Below are 16745 nucleotides of genomic sequence, written 5' to 3' on the forward strand. Positions count from 1 at the left end.
CGCCTAAACCACGCGCGCCAGGTGGTGGAGTGCTCATTTGGCCGCCTGAAAGGACACTGGAGATGTCTCCTGACCTGCCTGGATGCGGGCCCAACAACATCCCCCTGATTGTGGGTGCCTGCTGCGCCCTGCACAATTTGGTGGAGAGCAAGGGGGAGGCCTTTTTCCAGGGCTGGGCTGTGGAGGCCGGCAGGGCCGACGTGCAGCCACCCGCTGCCCCCAGTCGGCAGGTGGACCCCGAAGGGACCCGGGTCTGGGAGGCCCTGCAGGCCCACTTCGATGATGAGGCCGCGGGGTGAAGTCTGCCAGGCCCCCCACTGCCCACCCCTTCCTCCACAACACTCCCTGCCCCAACGCCCACACCATGGAGCACCCAACCGCACCCCCCTCCCACTTTTCCTGGACAAATGACAGCACGCACTTGTGGCGGAACTTAAACTGCTTTTTCTTTGAGAACTTTTTTTTTTAACTATAAATAAAAGAAGAACAAACTATATACAACGGCTACGTCTACACGTGCCCCAAACTTCGAAATGGCCATGCAAATGGCCATTTCGAAGTTTACTAATGAAGCGCTGATATGCATATTCAGCGCTTCATTAGCATGCGGGAGTTCATGGGACTTCGAAGTAGGTGGCGTCCTTTCGAAAAGGAGCCCCGTCTGGACGCGCTGCGCGGCGGCAAGGCGTGTCAATTTCGAAGCACCGCTCCCGCCCGCATGCTAATGAAGCGCTGAATATGCATTTCAGCTTCATTAGTAAACTTCGAAATGGCCATTTGCATGGCCATTTCGAAGTTTGGGGCACGTGTAGACACGGCCAACATGTGTGGAACAAAACTAATGTGTACAAATAAAACAATAGTAATAAAAAAGTTTGTTCAGTAATAAAAAGAAAACCAGGGATGATAAAGGGGAGAACTATTTACATGGGGGGGGACGGGGCAAACGGGGGGCACAAATTAATGTCACAACTATATACAAGCGGTGGGGCTGCATCCCGGGCCCCTCGCCCCTAAAGTCCGGCACTGGGCGTGGGCGGCCGAGAGCCCCGCCGCGGCCGCAGCCCTGTCCGGGGCTGGCTGGGGGCGGGGCGGACCGGAAGATATGCCCGGCGAGTCTCAGCTGGCTCCAGGGTTCCCTCGGCGCTCCGGCCCTTGGTGGTGGGTGGCGGGGCGACGGCAGACGGGACGGCGACGTGCAGAGCAGCTGGTGGTGCGGCGGGTGGAGCAGGCAGGGTGGGCGCTGCGGCGGCCGGCGCGGCATGGGGGGCCAGGTAGTCCACCAGGCGGTTGAAAGTCTCCATGTAGGCCCCCCATGCCTCTTGGCGCCAGGCCAGCACCCGCTCCTGCAGGTGCAGGTGGCGTTGCTCCACCCGCAGGTGCTGCTCCGCGACCTCCAGCTGCCGACGGTGGATGGCCAGCAGCTGGGGGTCCGTCGCTGTCGGCTGGTGGTGGCGCGGGGTCCACCGTCTAGCCCGCCGTGGGGCCGGTCAGTCCTCGGCCGCGGGGCTTGCCTGGAGCCATGGCCCCGGAGGGGTCTCCAGGACCACTGATGCCTTGCCGGCGCTCTCTTCCGGTCCTTCCGATGGTGCAGCTGCGGGACACAGGAGAGGAGGGGGGGAAGAAGAATGGAGACAGGCGTTAGTGTGGGCCCTGAGCCGTGGCCTTTGTCCCCCCAGCCCTGTGCTGCACGTTCCCCATCCCCGTCCCCGGGAGATGCTGCTGTGATGGATGGGGTTCAGGGGTCCCCCTGCACTGCACCCCGTCCCCTGGTGGGAGCGACTCTCACTTCACTCCGCAGGGTCTGACAGGAGAGGTTTCGTAGGCCACAGATGCCCAGTTTCTCCCAGGAGTGACAGCACCAGCTGTCAGAAGAGACAGTCCTTCCAACCCGTCCTGGGGAGAAGACCCCAAGGGGTGCCCCTCTGGGATGCAGCTTTCCCCCTCCTCAGGCTGGCTGCCTTCCAGCTCTCCCTTCCCCTAGCCTCTACCTGCGGCCCCTGCCCCCCCCGCCCCGATTCAAAGCCAGCTCGGCTCCTCTCTCCTCTTTGTTCAGGGCAGAGGTGTCACCTGCCAGCTGTAGCCCCAGGATCATCCTTTGCCCCTGGGAGCTATTCGGCTCTTGTTGCTCATATCTAGCCTGAGTCTCCCTTTTGCACTCCCCCCACTCCATCACATGCTGCTGCTGCTGCTGTTGCTGCTGCGGGGTGTCCCACCCCCTCCTCCCGGGGGCCCCTCGAGGTTCCGCTCCCCCCTGCCCCGGGGATGGGGCATGGCACTGTCGTGGGGGGTGGGGCGGGAGGCAGGGGCTGATGCACTGCTGTGAGGGACATGGCCCTGCTGTTTTTGGGGCCATGGCCATGTGAGCGTGTGGGGGGCCCTGGACACATATCTATTACTCCCGCCCCTCAAGCCCAGGGGTGTACACCAGAGGGGGGTACATACCTGTCGGTCCACTCCCACGGTCCGGAGATCCCCGAGGGGCGGAGGCCCGGCTGCTGCTCCGGGATGGCAGAAGGAGGATCTGCAGCCCGGATTCTGCGGAGGAGGAGCCCTCCTTCTCCTCTTCCTGCCGTGATGGCCCAGGGGGGGGCTCCGGGGGGGGGGGCCCCCGGGGTGCGAGGCTTACCTCTGGGGCGGACTCCGGCTGCAGGGCCTGCTGGGGCTCGTCAGCCGAAGTATCAAGGGTGGCCGGAGGGGAGGAGGTGTGCCGGGGGCCCAGGATGTCCCTGAGCTCCCTGTAAAAGGGGCAAGTGACGGGGGCAGCCCCAGATCGGCTGGCCGCCTCCCAGGCCCGGGAGTAACCCTGCCGCAGCTCCTTCACCTTACTCCTGACGTGATCAGGAGTGCGGGCAGGGTGACACCGAGCGGCCAGGCCCTCGGCCAGCCGAGCGAACGCATCCGCGTTCCGCCTCTTGCTCCCCATTACCTGGAGCACCTCCTCCTCGCTCCAGAGCCCCAGCAGGTCCCACAGCTCGGCCTCCGTCCAGGAGGGGCCCCGCTGCCGCTTGCCGGCCTGGCTGCCCGCCTGGCTGGGCTGGCTGCCCTGGCTCCCCTTGTGGGGGGTCCGCTGGGGGGGCTGCCGGGCGGCCATTAAAGGTCCTGTGCCTCCTGTGGCTGCTGAGGGACGTGCAGGCTGGCCGCGTGTCTGAGCTGCTGCCTGCACGTTCCCTCAGCTTCCTGCATAGGAAAGGAGGGGGAGGGGACCTTTAAGGGGCCGCTCCACGTGGCCACCATTGAGCTGAGGGGCTGGAGAGAGCGTCTCTCAACCCCTCAGCTGATGGCCGCCATGGAGGACCCCGCAATTTCGACGTTGCGGGACGCGCAACGACTACACGGTCCCTACTTCGACGTTGAACGTCGAAGTAGGGCGCTATTCCTATCCCCTCATGGGGTTAGCGGCTTCGACGTCTCGCCGCCTAACGTTGAAGTTAACTTCGAAATAGCGCCCGACGCGTGTAGCCGTGACGGGCGTATTTCGAAGTTAGTGCCGCTACTTCGAAGTAGCGTGCACGTGTAGACACGGCTTCTGTGTCCTGGTAAAGTTATGCTTGATGCCAGTGATTTCAGGTGCTCGTTTATGTGGAGACGTATTGAAGTCTCCTCTTTTACACTAAAAGGAGAGGGTTTTTTTCTGGGGAGCTTATAGATTTCTGTGGGGATTGTGTGTACATTATGATTTGTTAACATGCTCTGTTTAACACATCCCTCTAAAACAGGTTGTACAGAGATTCATTTGTTTGCCTTGCTAGTTTTACAGGCCACTAAATATTCGAGTAGCCTTGGTTGGAGTGGAGGTGTGGAATGATATGGATAAGTGCTCTATCACACAAGACCCCTTCACCAGCCTCCATGAGTTTCTGGACTGGAGAAAGCTGAAACTACTACCTCGTAAACCCCATGACAACGCACAGCTAGTGAGGTATAGCCAGCAGGGTATTTAATATTTGCATGACTATCAGCTGGGGCTTCCAGGAACTGAGAATAATCATACAAAGCTCTCTCGCTTTCTTCTTTTGGTAAAATATTTGATTGTGATTTTGAAGGCAAAGAGCCAGCCCTCCATCCTTACAAGCTCACAATTTCTTCCCAAGGCACTGCATTAATATAGAAAGATGCTTTAGCTTCCTCCCACAGTTCTGCAAAAAAAAATGATACCTCATGGTCCTCCTCTTTGTGCCTAGGGCACAGTCTTACAAACACTTAGGCACCTGCCTAACACTGACTGTGTGAGTCACCTCGCTGAAGCTAATGGGACTACTCACCTGCTTAAAATTAAGCTCGTGTGTAAAAGTTTGCAGGACTGGTCCCTAATTTTATCAGATCTAGCAGAGAAGGGGGTTGATTCAAATCCTATTAAAATCAATTAATGCCTCCTACTAATATTATTATTTATTGTGATGATTTATTTGTATTATAAGCCTCATCATGGACCAGGACCCTACTGGGCTGTACAAACACAGAAAAACCTAGGCTGAGATCACCACATTTGTTTTTATAGTAGAACCTTGATTTGATAAACACCAGTCTTGTGAATGTCCTGTTGTACTGACCATTTTTGCAGATGGAAAAAATATCACCTAACGCAAGTGTTGTCCAAGTTGCACTGCCTTCAGTTGCTTTGCAAGTGGTCTGATAGACAAAAAAAAGTGATACTGTCCACTATTCCACAACTTATGTACTGTTCCTGTTGTAATTTTGAGATATTCAGTCTTAGGAACTTTTCAATTTTGAAGACCTCCTCATTTCATAGGGTAAAGGTTCTACTGTATTTGTGATGTATAAATAAAATGAGAAAGCTGTCATTGAGGTGGCTTAAGGAAGAGACAAAGTGGATGTGGTAATATCCTGAGACCTATATAGATCCAACAACACTGCAAAAATTACATGGCCTAGATGATTTATGTATTTATTATTGGTAGGTATAGTGCAAAATCTTCTATGGGACATGACAGTCATTTAAAGAAAATGTATATTTTTACAGAGAATATTTTTGATATATTGATTAGAGCTAATGTATGTTTCCTCTTCTTTTAATTTAATATACAATTCGATGCTGAGAGATCAAACATTGACTGTGCAATGACCCTTAGCAATTAAAACAAAAATGGATTGAGGCATTCAATATTTTACTCAGTGTTTTTTTTTGGTTTTTTTTTGTGCCGATACTGAGTACCAGCACCTCAGGAGCCCCAGACATAGGACTGGCTAAGTGGGAGGGGACGGGGAGCTGGCTAAGTACCAGCACCTCTTTTTTTTTTTTTAAACAAAAAGTCAGAGGGGTAGCTAAGTTAGTCTCTATCTGCAGAAACAACAAGAAGTCTTGTCGCACCTTATAGATTAACAGATTTACGGGCACATAAGCTTTCATGGGCAAAGACCCACTTCATCTGATACATCATTGTTTTTACTGATCTTATGTAAAGTGGAATAGGAGCTCTTTCAAAATATTGCAGTACCATTAATCACTCTGTAAGTACAAAATTATTTCAGTTGGATTAATGAATTTTAGGGTACAATTTATAGCTAATATGTTATAAACTTGCACTGTGGTGTACTGACACCCACACGAGCGGTAAACAAGTCTGTGCTTCTATGTGCATTTCCCAGGTTAAATTGTGGTGGCAGTTTTCAATTTTTGGCATGGTTATAATATATTGCTTCCTCCCTCTCCCTCCACAAAAAAATCCTACTACAGCAGAAGCTTCAGAGAAAGCTCCAATGCATGTCTCATATAGACAGGATTCTGCCATTGTCAGTTCCACACATTTGTATGACTAATTTCCGATCCTCATTGTTTTCAACTGTCAATGTCTGGAGCTGGCATTTTGAGAATGGGCTCATTGTCTGAGATTGGCAGGAAAAGAAGTTATGAAATATGAGAAGCCTCTCATTTTGCATTAAATTATTATTCTGTGGCTTGTCTTCCCCTCCCCTCCTTCAGTGGGGTGTACTTCCACGGGACTACCATTGGCATGGCACCTATAATGAGCATGTGCACTGCAGAGCAATCTGGAGGAGTTGTTATGGTAAGTGTCTGGCACACACAAGTTGAATTTGCTCCATTTTGTTCAAAAAATGTTCATGATAATTCTGTATCTTGTAGTGGAGAGTCTGCTTTTTAGTATTGTTTTCAATCTCAGCTCTGGCTTTGCCTCTGTCTACATACAGTGTATGTGTGACTGTTAAAAGTATCATTTTTCATAATGAAAGAAATAATACTTTGCATTAAAATATAGTTGGGCCTCTTTCTAGGAATCCTTGAAATCTATGTGATTATTAAAATTAAAGCATGTGCCTGAGTGTTTGCAGGATCAGAATCAAAATGAACAAGTTTGCTATGAACATATGGATATCAGTGCTGTGTTCAATTAAAGCCTCTCATAAATCTTTGATACAAAATAATATATTAAAATACTGCATTTATCATGCACTATAGAAAGACATTTACAAAGCCACCAGCATAATAATTTATTTTACATGTTTCTAGGATAGTGGTTTTACTGCATTGTCGGACTTCAGGCAGAATCTACGTTAGTAACAGTGGCAGCATTCATGTTAACTACATTTCTCTCACAAAGGCCATTACTGTTAGTTTTGTTGTTAACTTCCAGCCATCTGAGTAATACACTCATCCCTCGTTAAATGAGTACTTTATTAACAAGTACTTGCTTAAACAAGGGACACTTTACTTACCTTACTTCACTCTGTGAGTGAACTCCCCCCAGCTAATACAAGGCTAATCCCTTCCCTGTGGCTCCAACCTGCCCTAATCTGACCACCTGCCAGCCCCGCAGCCCCAACCCACAGCAGCCTGACACACATACCCTGCCCCGCCAGCCCTGCAGATCGGCTCCGCGGCAGCCTGACTATCCCTGCTCCACCAGCCCTGTGGCAGCCTTACCCCTCCACCGGCTCCATGACAGCCTGATCCTCCCCCGCCAGTCCCGCAGACTGGCCTGGCAGCAACCTGACCCCCATGCCGGCCCCACGGCCCCAACCCACAGCATCCTTCGCCCTCCACTGGCCCTGCAAACTGGCCCTGCGGCAGCCTGACCCCTGCCTCCCTTCCCCGCCAGCCCAGTAGACCTAACCCGCCACAACCTGACCCCCCACACCATACCACACACCCAACCTTCAGCAGACTGAACCCCCCATCCACCCCACAGACCCAACAGGCCACCAAGTTTTAACCGTCCCTCCCACTCATGGCCCCAAACTGTCTCCAGCCTTTAACATTTTCCAACCCACAAACCCAAGGTTCACTTACCTTTCAAAAGCAGCGCCACATGCTGCCACTCCTTTGCAAGCTCCAGGAACCGATCAGAGACTTTTACATGTATTTAATGGGAACTGAATGTCCCTCTTATGAGTTTTCACCTACAAGCCCAAAGTTGGGAACTAATTGTGCTCGTATAGCACGGGATGAGTGTATATATCATCCATGAGTTAGGACATTTTGTCCTTTATCAGAACTCATTACTGGTGATAAATGCAACATAATCACATGTGCAAATAAAGAAAAGATGCACTAAAACCAATTCAAACATTGATGTTCTGACTTAAGCTAGCAACTTGGTGCATAGCATCTTGTTGTGTTGCATTAAATAGGATCCGAAAATATTGTTTTATATACTACATTGGGTGTGTACAGTAGGTTCTGAACTGGTGTGCAGAGCTACTGATTTAAGTGAAAGTTACATGCGTTGAAACACCTCAGATATTGGTATAATGGAAGCTGTTAAGCTCAAGAGCCATCCTTAGCTGAATTTCAGGATTTCTTCCTTTTAAACTATCTCATACCCCTTATTTCCAGATTGTGTTACACTGTGTTTTAATTCTAAGTTTTTGTTGGTTATGAAAGTTGACTCTATTAACAAAAAATAATTCCTTTATTCAACTGAATGTCTCTTTAAAATATTTGTGAGGTTACGGGTATTGGCTGTTAAATTATGCTTCATGGTTTCTAAAGATATGCAAGAAATACCTAAGAAACCATGGGACAGATTGTGCAGCTTGATTCTCATTCAGCAGTACGCTGCTTCTTAAGTAGTCTCATTTAAATGAATGGAAACACTTGAAGTTCTATTTAGCATAAAGCTTGCACAATCTTGGCCATACATGCCTTTCTGATCATTCAGCTACATCTACCTGGAAAACAGGCATTTGGTCCTAAACAAAAACCCACCAAATCACAAGCAGTGAACTTTAATTCCTATGTAAAAATGAAATACACAAAAACCAACACTTCAGAAAGGAGGATGTGTAGGTGGATTAATCAGTGGTTTCTAAACCTAGTCTACAGCACTCAAACCCTCCAACACATGGCACATATTCACATACATGGTCCTTGTTGTGTTATATACCCTACTCCAAAGCAGTTCCCACCACTCTGCAAACACATTTCTAAGCACTGGAGCCATCCCTAGTGGGATGTAGGGCCTGAGACATAGGCGCCAAATTTCTAAATTGCCTTGGACTGCTTCCCTGGCTCTGCCCAGGCCCTGCACTCTCCACACTTTTTCCCAAGGCCCCCACCCTACCCTGCTTCTTCCTGTCTTCGCTCTTCTGGTGCCTTATCTCCTACTCTTCTGGTGCCTTATCTCTTACTGATAGGCACTGAGAATGAGGCTGATTGGTGGACCCCACCAGTGGGTAGGAGGCACTGGGGGAGGGGAGGTCCTGGGGTGGGAAGCCAGTGGGTCCTCCAGCCTTGGAGCATGGAGCACCCCAAAGTGTGGGGTCCTGGGCAGTCACCTGTTTTGCCATACCAAAAGGACAGCTCTGCTAACCTCAAATAGGTGAAAGTCACTATATACCAAATAATCTGCGCATCTCAAAAGTGGGAAGGATCAGCCATGTCTGTTCTGGTTTCCTGTCTTCACTCTTATTCAAATCCAATATCTAATCTGTTTTGATTCTTTTATCATACCTCTCTGAGTACCTGTCCTGCTATATACATTCTAGGTGGTTTGATTCTCTTTGTGATAGATGAGGCTCATATTTTCCATGAATATTAATGCTAGTTAAGTGAGGAGAGAATAGACCTCTAAAATGGGAAAATTTACATTTATCAGTAAGCACCACAGCTGAGTAAAAATCTGCAGCAGTGGTACATACCTTGTTTTATTTCACTCAGCTCTGTATGTTGTACTAGAGTGAAACAAGTGTCACATTAAACGAAAATAGTTTCTCAAAATATGCCTGAGTATGATGCTAATTGTTGGAAGGTATTTCACGTGATCACTCAATTTCTCCATAAATGTAATAATAAAACACTGCTTTCTTGCTCAGACACATTCTCCTGTACACATTTGGGCTTTTGACTGTCATGGCAGGTTCGCCTGAGTGAGGAGTACAGAATTGAGCCACTGAAATTTATTTAAGTTAAGAAATACCTCAGTGGAAAGTGTTTTCTGTCAACACCCCTGTTCTATAGCTTAATGAGTCTGCATGGTGTCTGTTCAGGGACTTGGTGCTAGTTTGAGGCAGCATGAGCCAGGCTGTTTTGGGCCTTTTTTTTTTTTTTTTTTTTTTTTTAATTAATGATGTTCAAGCTGAATCTCAGAGAACTGCAGCAGAGGTCAGTTGAAAGGAACTGCATATTTGGTGTAACAGCTTTTAACGTGTTCACCAGGCGAAGAGTTTCTGGTTGGCGATTGTAAAGCTGTTTGCTAATGACTTTTTACTACCATGCTTAACTTTAAAAATGTAGAGGAATAAATCAAAGCCTTAGTCCTCGTAAGTCTATTCATTTCTCAAGTGCTGCTGCGCTTAAATAGTCTCACTAACTGGACATATTGCTGCTTGTTTTGATAGTCTTAATTTATGCTGTCTTCCAAAAACTTCTTTTGCTGAGACATCACATTCCTTGTCTTTAAAAGCCCACTCTAGAAACCTGATAACATTCAGAATGATCCAAGCCAGTAACGAGAACTGCATGTGTTGCAATAATTGTATTTCAGATCATTTCTTCCTCTAATTTTGCCATGGACTGCAAATCATTTAAAAAAAATCATCTTCGTAGGAGATGCTGAAATAACAAGAATCTCATGTTTGGTGCAGAGAAATGGCTGTGAGCATGAAAGTATCACCTGAGTTCTGTAAAAGGATTGCCCTTTCCTGAGTTCCCTCCTCCTTCACCCCCCCTGGCAAGGGGTGACTGTCAGAGCTCTGCCTTTGTTTCCCTCTTGTCAGGGCCTCTTACACAGGTTCTCCAAACTTTTTCTGTGGTCAAGGATCCTCACTGCAAGTACAGGTTGAACCTCTCTTGTCTGGCACCCTTAGGACCTGACTGCTAAATAACAGCACAGAACACTGAGAGCCAGGACTTGTGGCTGTAAATAAACTTTATGGGACCACAGGAAACGTGGCCACACTCATGATAAGTGGTTGTGCAGTTAGCTAAAATCATGGTGGATTACAGATGTTGCCGGATGAGAGAGTTCCAAACTAGGGAGGTTCAACCTGTATAGCTGTGTCTATATGAGCCCCTTCCTTTCGGAAGGGGCATGTTAGTGAGCGAGTTCAAAAGATGTTAATGAGGCGCTGCCATGAATATGCAGCACCCCATTAGCATAATGGCGGCCACGGCAATTCGAAAGTGCGGCTTTTGAATCACGTGCCTCCCGTGGAGACGGGGAACTTTTGAAAGGACCCCCCAGTCTTTGAAAGACCCTGCTTCCCAAACTAGGAACTATGTCTTCACTAGAGTAATCTGTCAACAGAAGTTACTGTTGGAAGATATCTTTGTCAACAGATTGTGGCCAGATTGCAAAGCGAATCGAAAGAGCGATCCACTCTTTCAACAGAGTGGCTGGGCTACCCAGCCCCTCTCTCAGCAAAATGGCCAACCAGAAGCACAGCAGACAGAGCTGTCCGGTGTCCCGGAAGCCCTGTCTGTTAACAGAAGCTCCCTGAGAACATCCATACTGGCTTTCTGTTGACAGAGCTCTGTCGACAGAGGCGATCTGCCTCATGGGGGAGCAGCAGAACACCGTCAACAAAAGTGCCACATTCTGCTGATTTACTGTTGATAGAACCCCTTGGGAATGTGGATGCTTCACAGGTTTTGTCGACAAAACTCTTAAGTGTAGACGTAGTCTCAGTGTCATGAGGGAATATTTTTTAATAATCATTATAAAGTTCCATGTCTGCCTACTACAGTTTGCCATAACAAGAAAAGTTAACTGTTCAGCAGCCCCTGAACTGGCCATTTTAAAATATAATACTATACATATAGTTTCAGACATAAGTAGAATTTTAGCAACGACATTTTTATATTAAATATTGCAAGATTCAGGAAATCCTGAAATTAGAGTATTTTGATTGTTTTGAGGATAAAATTCCTTGAATTTACTTAGTGGCCATTTCCCTTCTGAAATGTTTGCATTCTTTTTTTCTTCCAAAGGTGTTTTCTACTTGAGAATTGATTGAATTACTCAAATATTAGAGAGCTGAAAAGGAATCTATAAAATCTAAAGCAAATTATTTATTAATGGCTTTTTCTTACGTAAGGTTGATGTTTTAGACACTTTTATCTTTCACATTTTTAGTCTGAAGGCTGGCTAAGACAATAATGGAAGAGTTTTTTAAGCTGAGTATGTTCATTTATGCTTTTAAAGCAGACAGGTGTACGTACTAATTCCATTTACTGACTGATAAAACAGTAGATCATGCATTTCTATTACATGTTTTATGTCTTTTGCAAGAGATTTTGTAAGAAAGATGGGTTTCTTTTTCCCCAAGACGAGTGATGCCATACAGAGCTTTGTGGAAAGAGCTCTTTTATTCACAGCCAGGCCAAAACATCAATCTGATCAGTAGCCCCTAATCAAACCACAGTGTGCATTTCTCAGAAACATTTGTTGGGAAAACAGCATTCCCACAAGGACAAATGCCAGTATTTCTATCATTTATATTTACACCAAGCACAAAACTTACAGGAATTAGCTAGAGGCCATCCGAGGACTTTGTCATTTTTTTTTTTAATTAAAAACGAGGTCCTGTAAATTGGTTGCTTTAGTGCATGGCTACTATAAGTTCTGCTTCAAATTAATAGAGGATGTTAGAGACAAAGCCAAACCTCTTCACTACACTGTAGGATTGAGCTGCTGAAGTACATAATTTTCTGCCCTTTCTGTCCCATTCCCTCCTTTTAGGCCACTGCCATTCCTATCCTTCAAGAAATCTTTTACTGCCATTTAAGTGATGGCTAAGTTCTTGGACATAAAATGGTCCCAGGTTAAGAGAATTTCTAACTATAGAAGAGAAGCAGGGAAGCAAATCAAAGCTGCCTGTGATATCTGGAGCACAAGACCTATGAGGATAGGCTGAGGGATTTGGGCTTGTTTAGTTTACAGAAGAGAAGACTTAGAGGTGATTTGATAGCAGCCTTCAACTTCCTGAAGGGGAGCTCTAAAGGAGAGGGTGAGAAACTGTTCTCAGTGGTATCAGATGGCAGAACAAGGAGTAATGGTCTGAAGTTAAAGAGGGAGAGGTGTACGTTAGATATTAGGAAAAACTACTCACCAGGAGGGTGGTGAAGCATTGGAATGCGTTACCTAGAGAGGTGGTGGATTCTCCATCCCTCAAGGTTTTTAAGTCCCGGCTGGACAAGCTCCTGGCTGGGATGACTTAGTGGGGGTTAGTCCTGCTTGAAGCAGGTGGCTGGACTAGATGACCTCCTGGGGTTCCTTCCAGCCCTATGAGTCTATGATCTGAATCCCATGAGGAACTGGGCATACAACTGCTGCGGGCCCCTTTGATCATCCCAACCTAAGTGACTTGTTGAAGGTAGAGGGGATGTTGATATCTTGTAATTTTATGCATTTAGCAATAATATAGTACAGGTTGAACCTCTCTAGTCTGGCACTCTCTCATCCAGCAGCATCTGTAATCAAGCATGATTTTAGTTAGCTTGACAATGACTTATCTTGAGTGTGGCCAAGTTCCCCTTGGTCCCATAAAGTTTGTTTACAGCCACGAGTCCTGGCTTTCAGGGTTCTGTGCTGTTAGTTACCTGTAATTTAACCCTAAATGTCTTCTAAGAGCCTAATAAGCAGTGAATGTGTTGGTAACGCTGCCAGAAAATATTGATCTCCTGTGGTCCGGCCAATTCTCTCATTCAGCACTGGTCAGGTCCCATGAGTGCCAGACTAGAGCGATTCAACCAGTAGCTGCAATTATAATGGAGAGTCTTATAAAACCATGTAGGATATTGAGAATCGATCCATAGCAAAAATGTATTTTTATCAGTCATTCTTTCTTGTAAGTGATTTTTCACAGTTCTTTTTTTTTTTTTTTTTTTTTCAGGATCATTCAGACAGCCCTCTTGGTGCAGCAGTAACCCTGGCTCATGAGCTGGGCCACAACTTTGGGATGAATCATGATACGCTGGAGAGGGGTTGTACCTGCAAAGCATCTACTGATAAAGGTGGCTGTATCATGAACCCCTCTACTGGGTAAGTGCAAACATTGCTAAGCCTTTAGTTGGTGGGGAGGAAGTTATGCTGTATTGTTTCATCCCAAGAAGCTTTTTAGCAAAAGATTATGCTACAAGACTAGTCAAAGCTTCCAAGAACGACCCCTCCACAAATAGCAACAATACGACTTGTTAGTGGAGCAAAATTTGCCATGTTGAGTTCTCCAGTACGGAAGAGAGAAAAATGCCATAGGAAGCCATGTATTGTTTGTTATTTTGAACAACCCCTTTTATAGCACAGTACAGGCATTTGCATCAGAAATTCTACTACTCTCATCTTGCCCTTGTGACCTCACAAGCAATCAGAATGGGAAATGACCAGAATAAAGGCCATGATCAAAATTAGTAGGTAGGAAATAAACTGTTTGGCTTTCTGTTATTTCCCTTTGGGTAAAGTTCATTTTTTTGCACAAGATTAGCACCAACATTATATACCATGTAAGTCCCAGTGTGATCCAATATGAAGAATGAAATGGAAGTGAATGCTATGTGGGCTGCATGCCAGCCTTTGCAAGGGGTGAACGATGAAATTTGCCCTTGTTTCTTACCACTATATAGCATGAGCAGTGAGCGTAAGCTAAGCAGAATCAGCCCTATTCTGTATTTAAGTTGGAAATGTTCCGAAGAAGAAACAAGGTAATCTAGGAAAGTCTGGAGATGAATCAATTGGTGATGCTCTTCTTTCTGAGTCAGTACAGAATGGCTATTCCAACATAATGCTAGGAAGCATTGTGCTGCTGACAATGTGACCTTTATAGATATCAAAGATACAGTGTTGGGCCTGGGTAAGACAGTCTGATTAAACCATTCACCCAGGCATAGGGAAGGCATCAAAGCAGGAACTGGTGTTTACCCATGTGAAGTCCACACAGAAAGAGATGGGCCCCTAGGGTTTGGGTAGTAGGACTACCATGGGTTATAAGAGTCCTTCACTAACCCCAATCTCAACATTAATTCAACTTTCTGAACCAGTTCCTTCTTCATCCCTTCCAACAGTCAGTAAGACTTCTGTGCCACCTCGGCCCCTCTTACTTTAAGGGAGGTCCACTCCTGGTAGCAATGAGAGAATACGTCCTTGAATGCCTTCAGGAGGTTACCCCCTTGCCCTCGCTGTGCTGTTGTTAGCTACAGCCCTCATGCTACATTCTCAGCACTGACAGTTCCAGGATTTGGGGTCCTAGAGCCTCACCACCATCCTCCTGTGAAAGAAAACACCCTGTTACACCCTCCAGGGCTTTTGCTAATTAATATGGAAATGTTTCTATTTCTGTTTGTATGTACCTTGTAGTTTACAGGCCCAATGTGCCAAAGTGCCTCACCCCTCAGCCAGGAGCTTCTGCTAGAGATATCAGTTTCTTCTGGAAGAAGGTTATTGACTTATAGTGGCAATTTTTAGCGTATGACTTATTGTAGCTGCTGCCTGCCTTTAATAAACATTCTGGAAAATGTGTTTTATATTTTCATGTAAAATAATTCAAACAATAGTTTATTAGTTTTAAATTACCAGTCTGGGTATTTACCAAAATATTTAATCTCTGGGATGATTCTTATCCCTGAACCCTGAAATATTTTGAGGCTAAGAGTATGATCAGCCCCAAACATGCTAGGTCAATGACCCTGACCTGGAAAATGTTCTTGGAACAATAAAAATATCATAGACAGACAATATATAGAAGCCCAAATACATTCCTAAAGCTTCCACTGTATGTATACTCTTCTCATCCATACCCTCTACTTTCTGTTAGCTTAAGCAGGATGTTACAAAACTATAAAAGAAGGAAAAATATAAATGGTGGAGGGAAACACTATCAAGCTGAGTTAACCTTTAAAAAAGGATCAGCCCAAAATAAATCTTTCTACAAGAGCTACAATTGTAGGAAAAACATGGGTTGGAATGGACAGGCTCCTGCTGCCCTAATTTTGGAGTCACTAATGTGGTTCTGTAATGAAGGAAAATGTTTGAGTGTTTTTCACTTTTAAGTGATTTCATTAATTATTGCCATCTTCTTTCTTTGAAAAATTTAACATTAAAAGCTTGTCTTGGAAATAATTTCTTAGTGGAAGCATCCTCCTGGGATCAGGAACTTAAACTCTGTTGGATCTTTCCATTAATGAGCTTCCTGTAGCTTTTAGTCTTAAAAGGTACCTGAAAGATGTGTGTGCCCCTTTTGTAGGATCAAGAAATGCTTTAAAAAGTCAAACGCTTTAGCAAAGTGTATTTGGCATAATGTTTAACACAGAATTATGGATCAAAAGAGCAACATGCTACCTCTGCTGCTGCAGAGATTCAAATATAATCTAGGAATAACATATGTGCCAGTACAAGAATGGGACTTTTTGTGGTAAATGGTATCAACAGAAAAGTGTTTAGTTCAGTAATAAGGCACAATTTCCATTCTATGCTGTCTTTTAATGGCACTGTCTTGCCTTTCTCAGTTCTTTTAAATATAAATTGTTTTTGAACAAGGAAAAATGGTGAAAGGCCCTGTGTTGGGGCCTGTTTCTCGTACTGGCCCAAAAAAGGTTTAAACCAATCTGAGGAAGCCGAGTGCTAGGCAGCCACAGGTGAGGCTGCAGATAATTAGGGTACAGCTGACCCTAGCAGATAAAAGAGAAGCTGTAGACTAGGCTGGAGGACTCCATTGCAAGAAGCCCAAGGGGGAAGTCTGGCTTCCTAGATGGCTGTGCAGCTAATACTGGGAATGACCTTGCTAAGCCTTGCAGACTTGAGGCTCTGGGATGTAAGCTTGAGGTGAGATCTTGAGGTGCTGGGGCTGTAGGGAAGTGGTCCAGGGAAACAGGTGGTGATAGAGTTGGCAGACAGGCAGAGAGAGGCTGCTGCCGCTAAAAGTTTCCTGAGTTGGGGCCCAGAGTAGTGAGTAGACCACCCCCCCACAGACTTTTCCAGGACAGACTGCTGTTTGCCCCTGGAGTTAAAGGCTAAATGAGGACTGCAGTGGGCTCTTGAGGCGAGTGACAAAATAATGAGTTGCTGCTCCGTTGGGTGAGGGAAGAAGCAATAGCACTAGAGCTCTGCCCCAAGACAGATGCCATGAACGGGGTCCGGCCAGAGAGCAGAACAGAAGCTATGATGGTGAGACACTGCTAGTAGGTGGAGCCCTGGGCTGAGGGTGTCAATAGAGGTAATTCCCAGCACAACTGATAGGCAGCACTGTAGTGGTGAGTCAAACCTGTGACAAGCCCAAATGGCAGATCTGGAATGCTAGTAAGTGCTGGGAATAAGAAGAATGGACTGGAGCCA

The 16745-nt window shown here is 46.3% G+C and overlaps 1 protein-coding gene across 5 annotated transcripts in view; it reads left to right on the forward strand.

Moving 5' to 3' along the window:
* The window catches only part of ADAM12 (ADAM metallopeptidase domain 12), a 322879-nt gene that overhangs the window by 241981 nt on the left and 64153 nt on the right, over positions 1–16745 (forward strand). For 4 of the 5 annotated variants that reach the window (XM_075000469.1, XM_075000470.1, XM_075000471.1 and 1 more), the window contains exons 9-11: positions 3753–3922; positions 5945–6029; positions 13315–13463. In XM_075000469.1, the coding sequence (XP_074856570.1) occupies positions 3753–3922; positions 5945–6029; positions 13315–13463 (404 nt within the window). The remainder of the gene's footprint in view (positions 1–3752; positions 3923–5944; positions 6030–13314; positions 13464–16745) is intronic. The other variant, XM_075000473.1, reaches the window with a different exon arrangement.

The sequence above is a fragment of the Carettochelys insculpta genome, chromosome 7 (assembly GCF_033958435.1).
Source record: "Carettochelys insculpta isolate YL-2023 chromosome 7, ASM3395843v1, whole genome shotgun sequence".
NCBI lineage: Eukaryota > Metazoa > Chordata > Testudines > Carettochelyidae > Carettochelys > Carettochelys insculpta.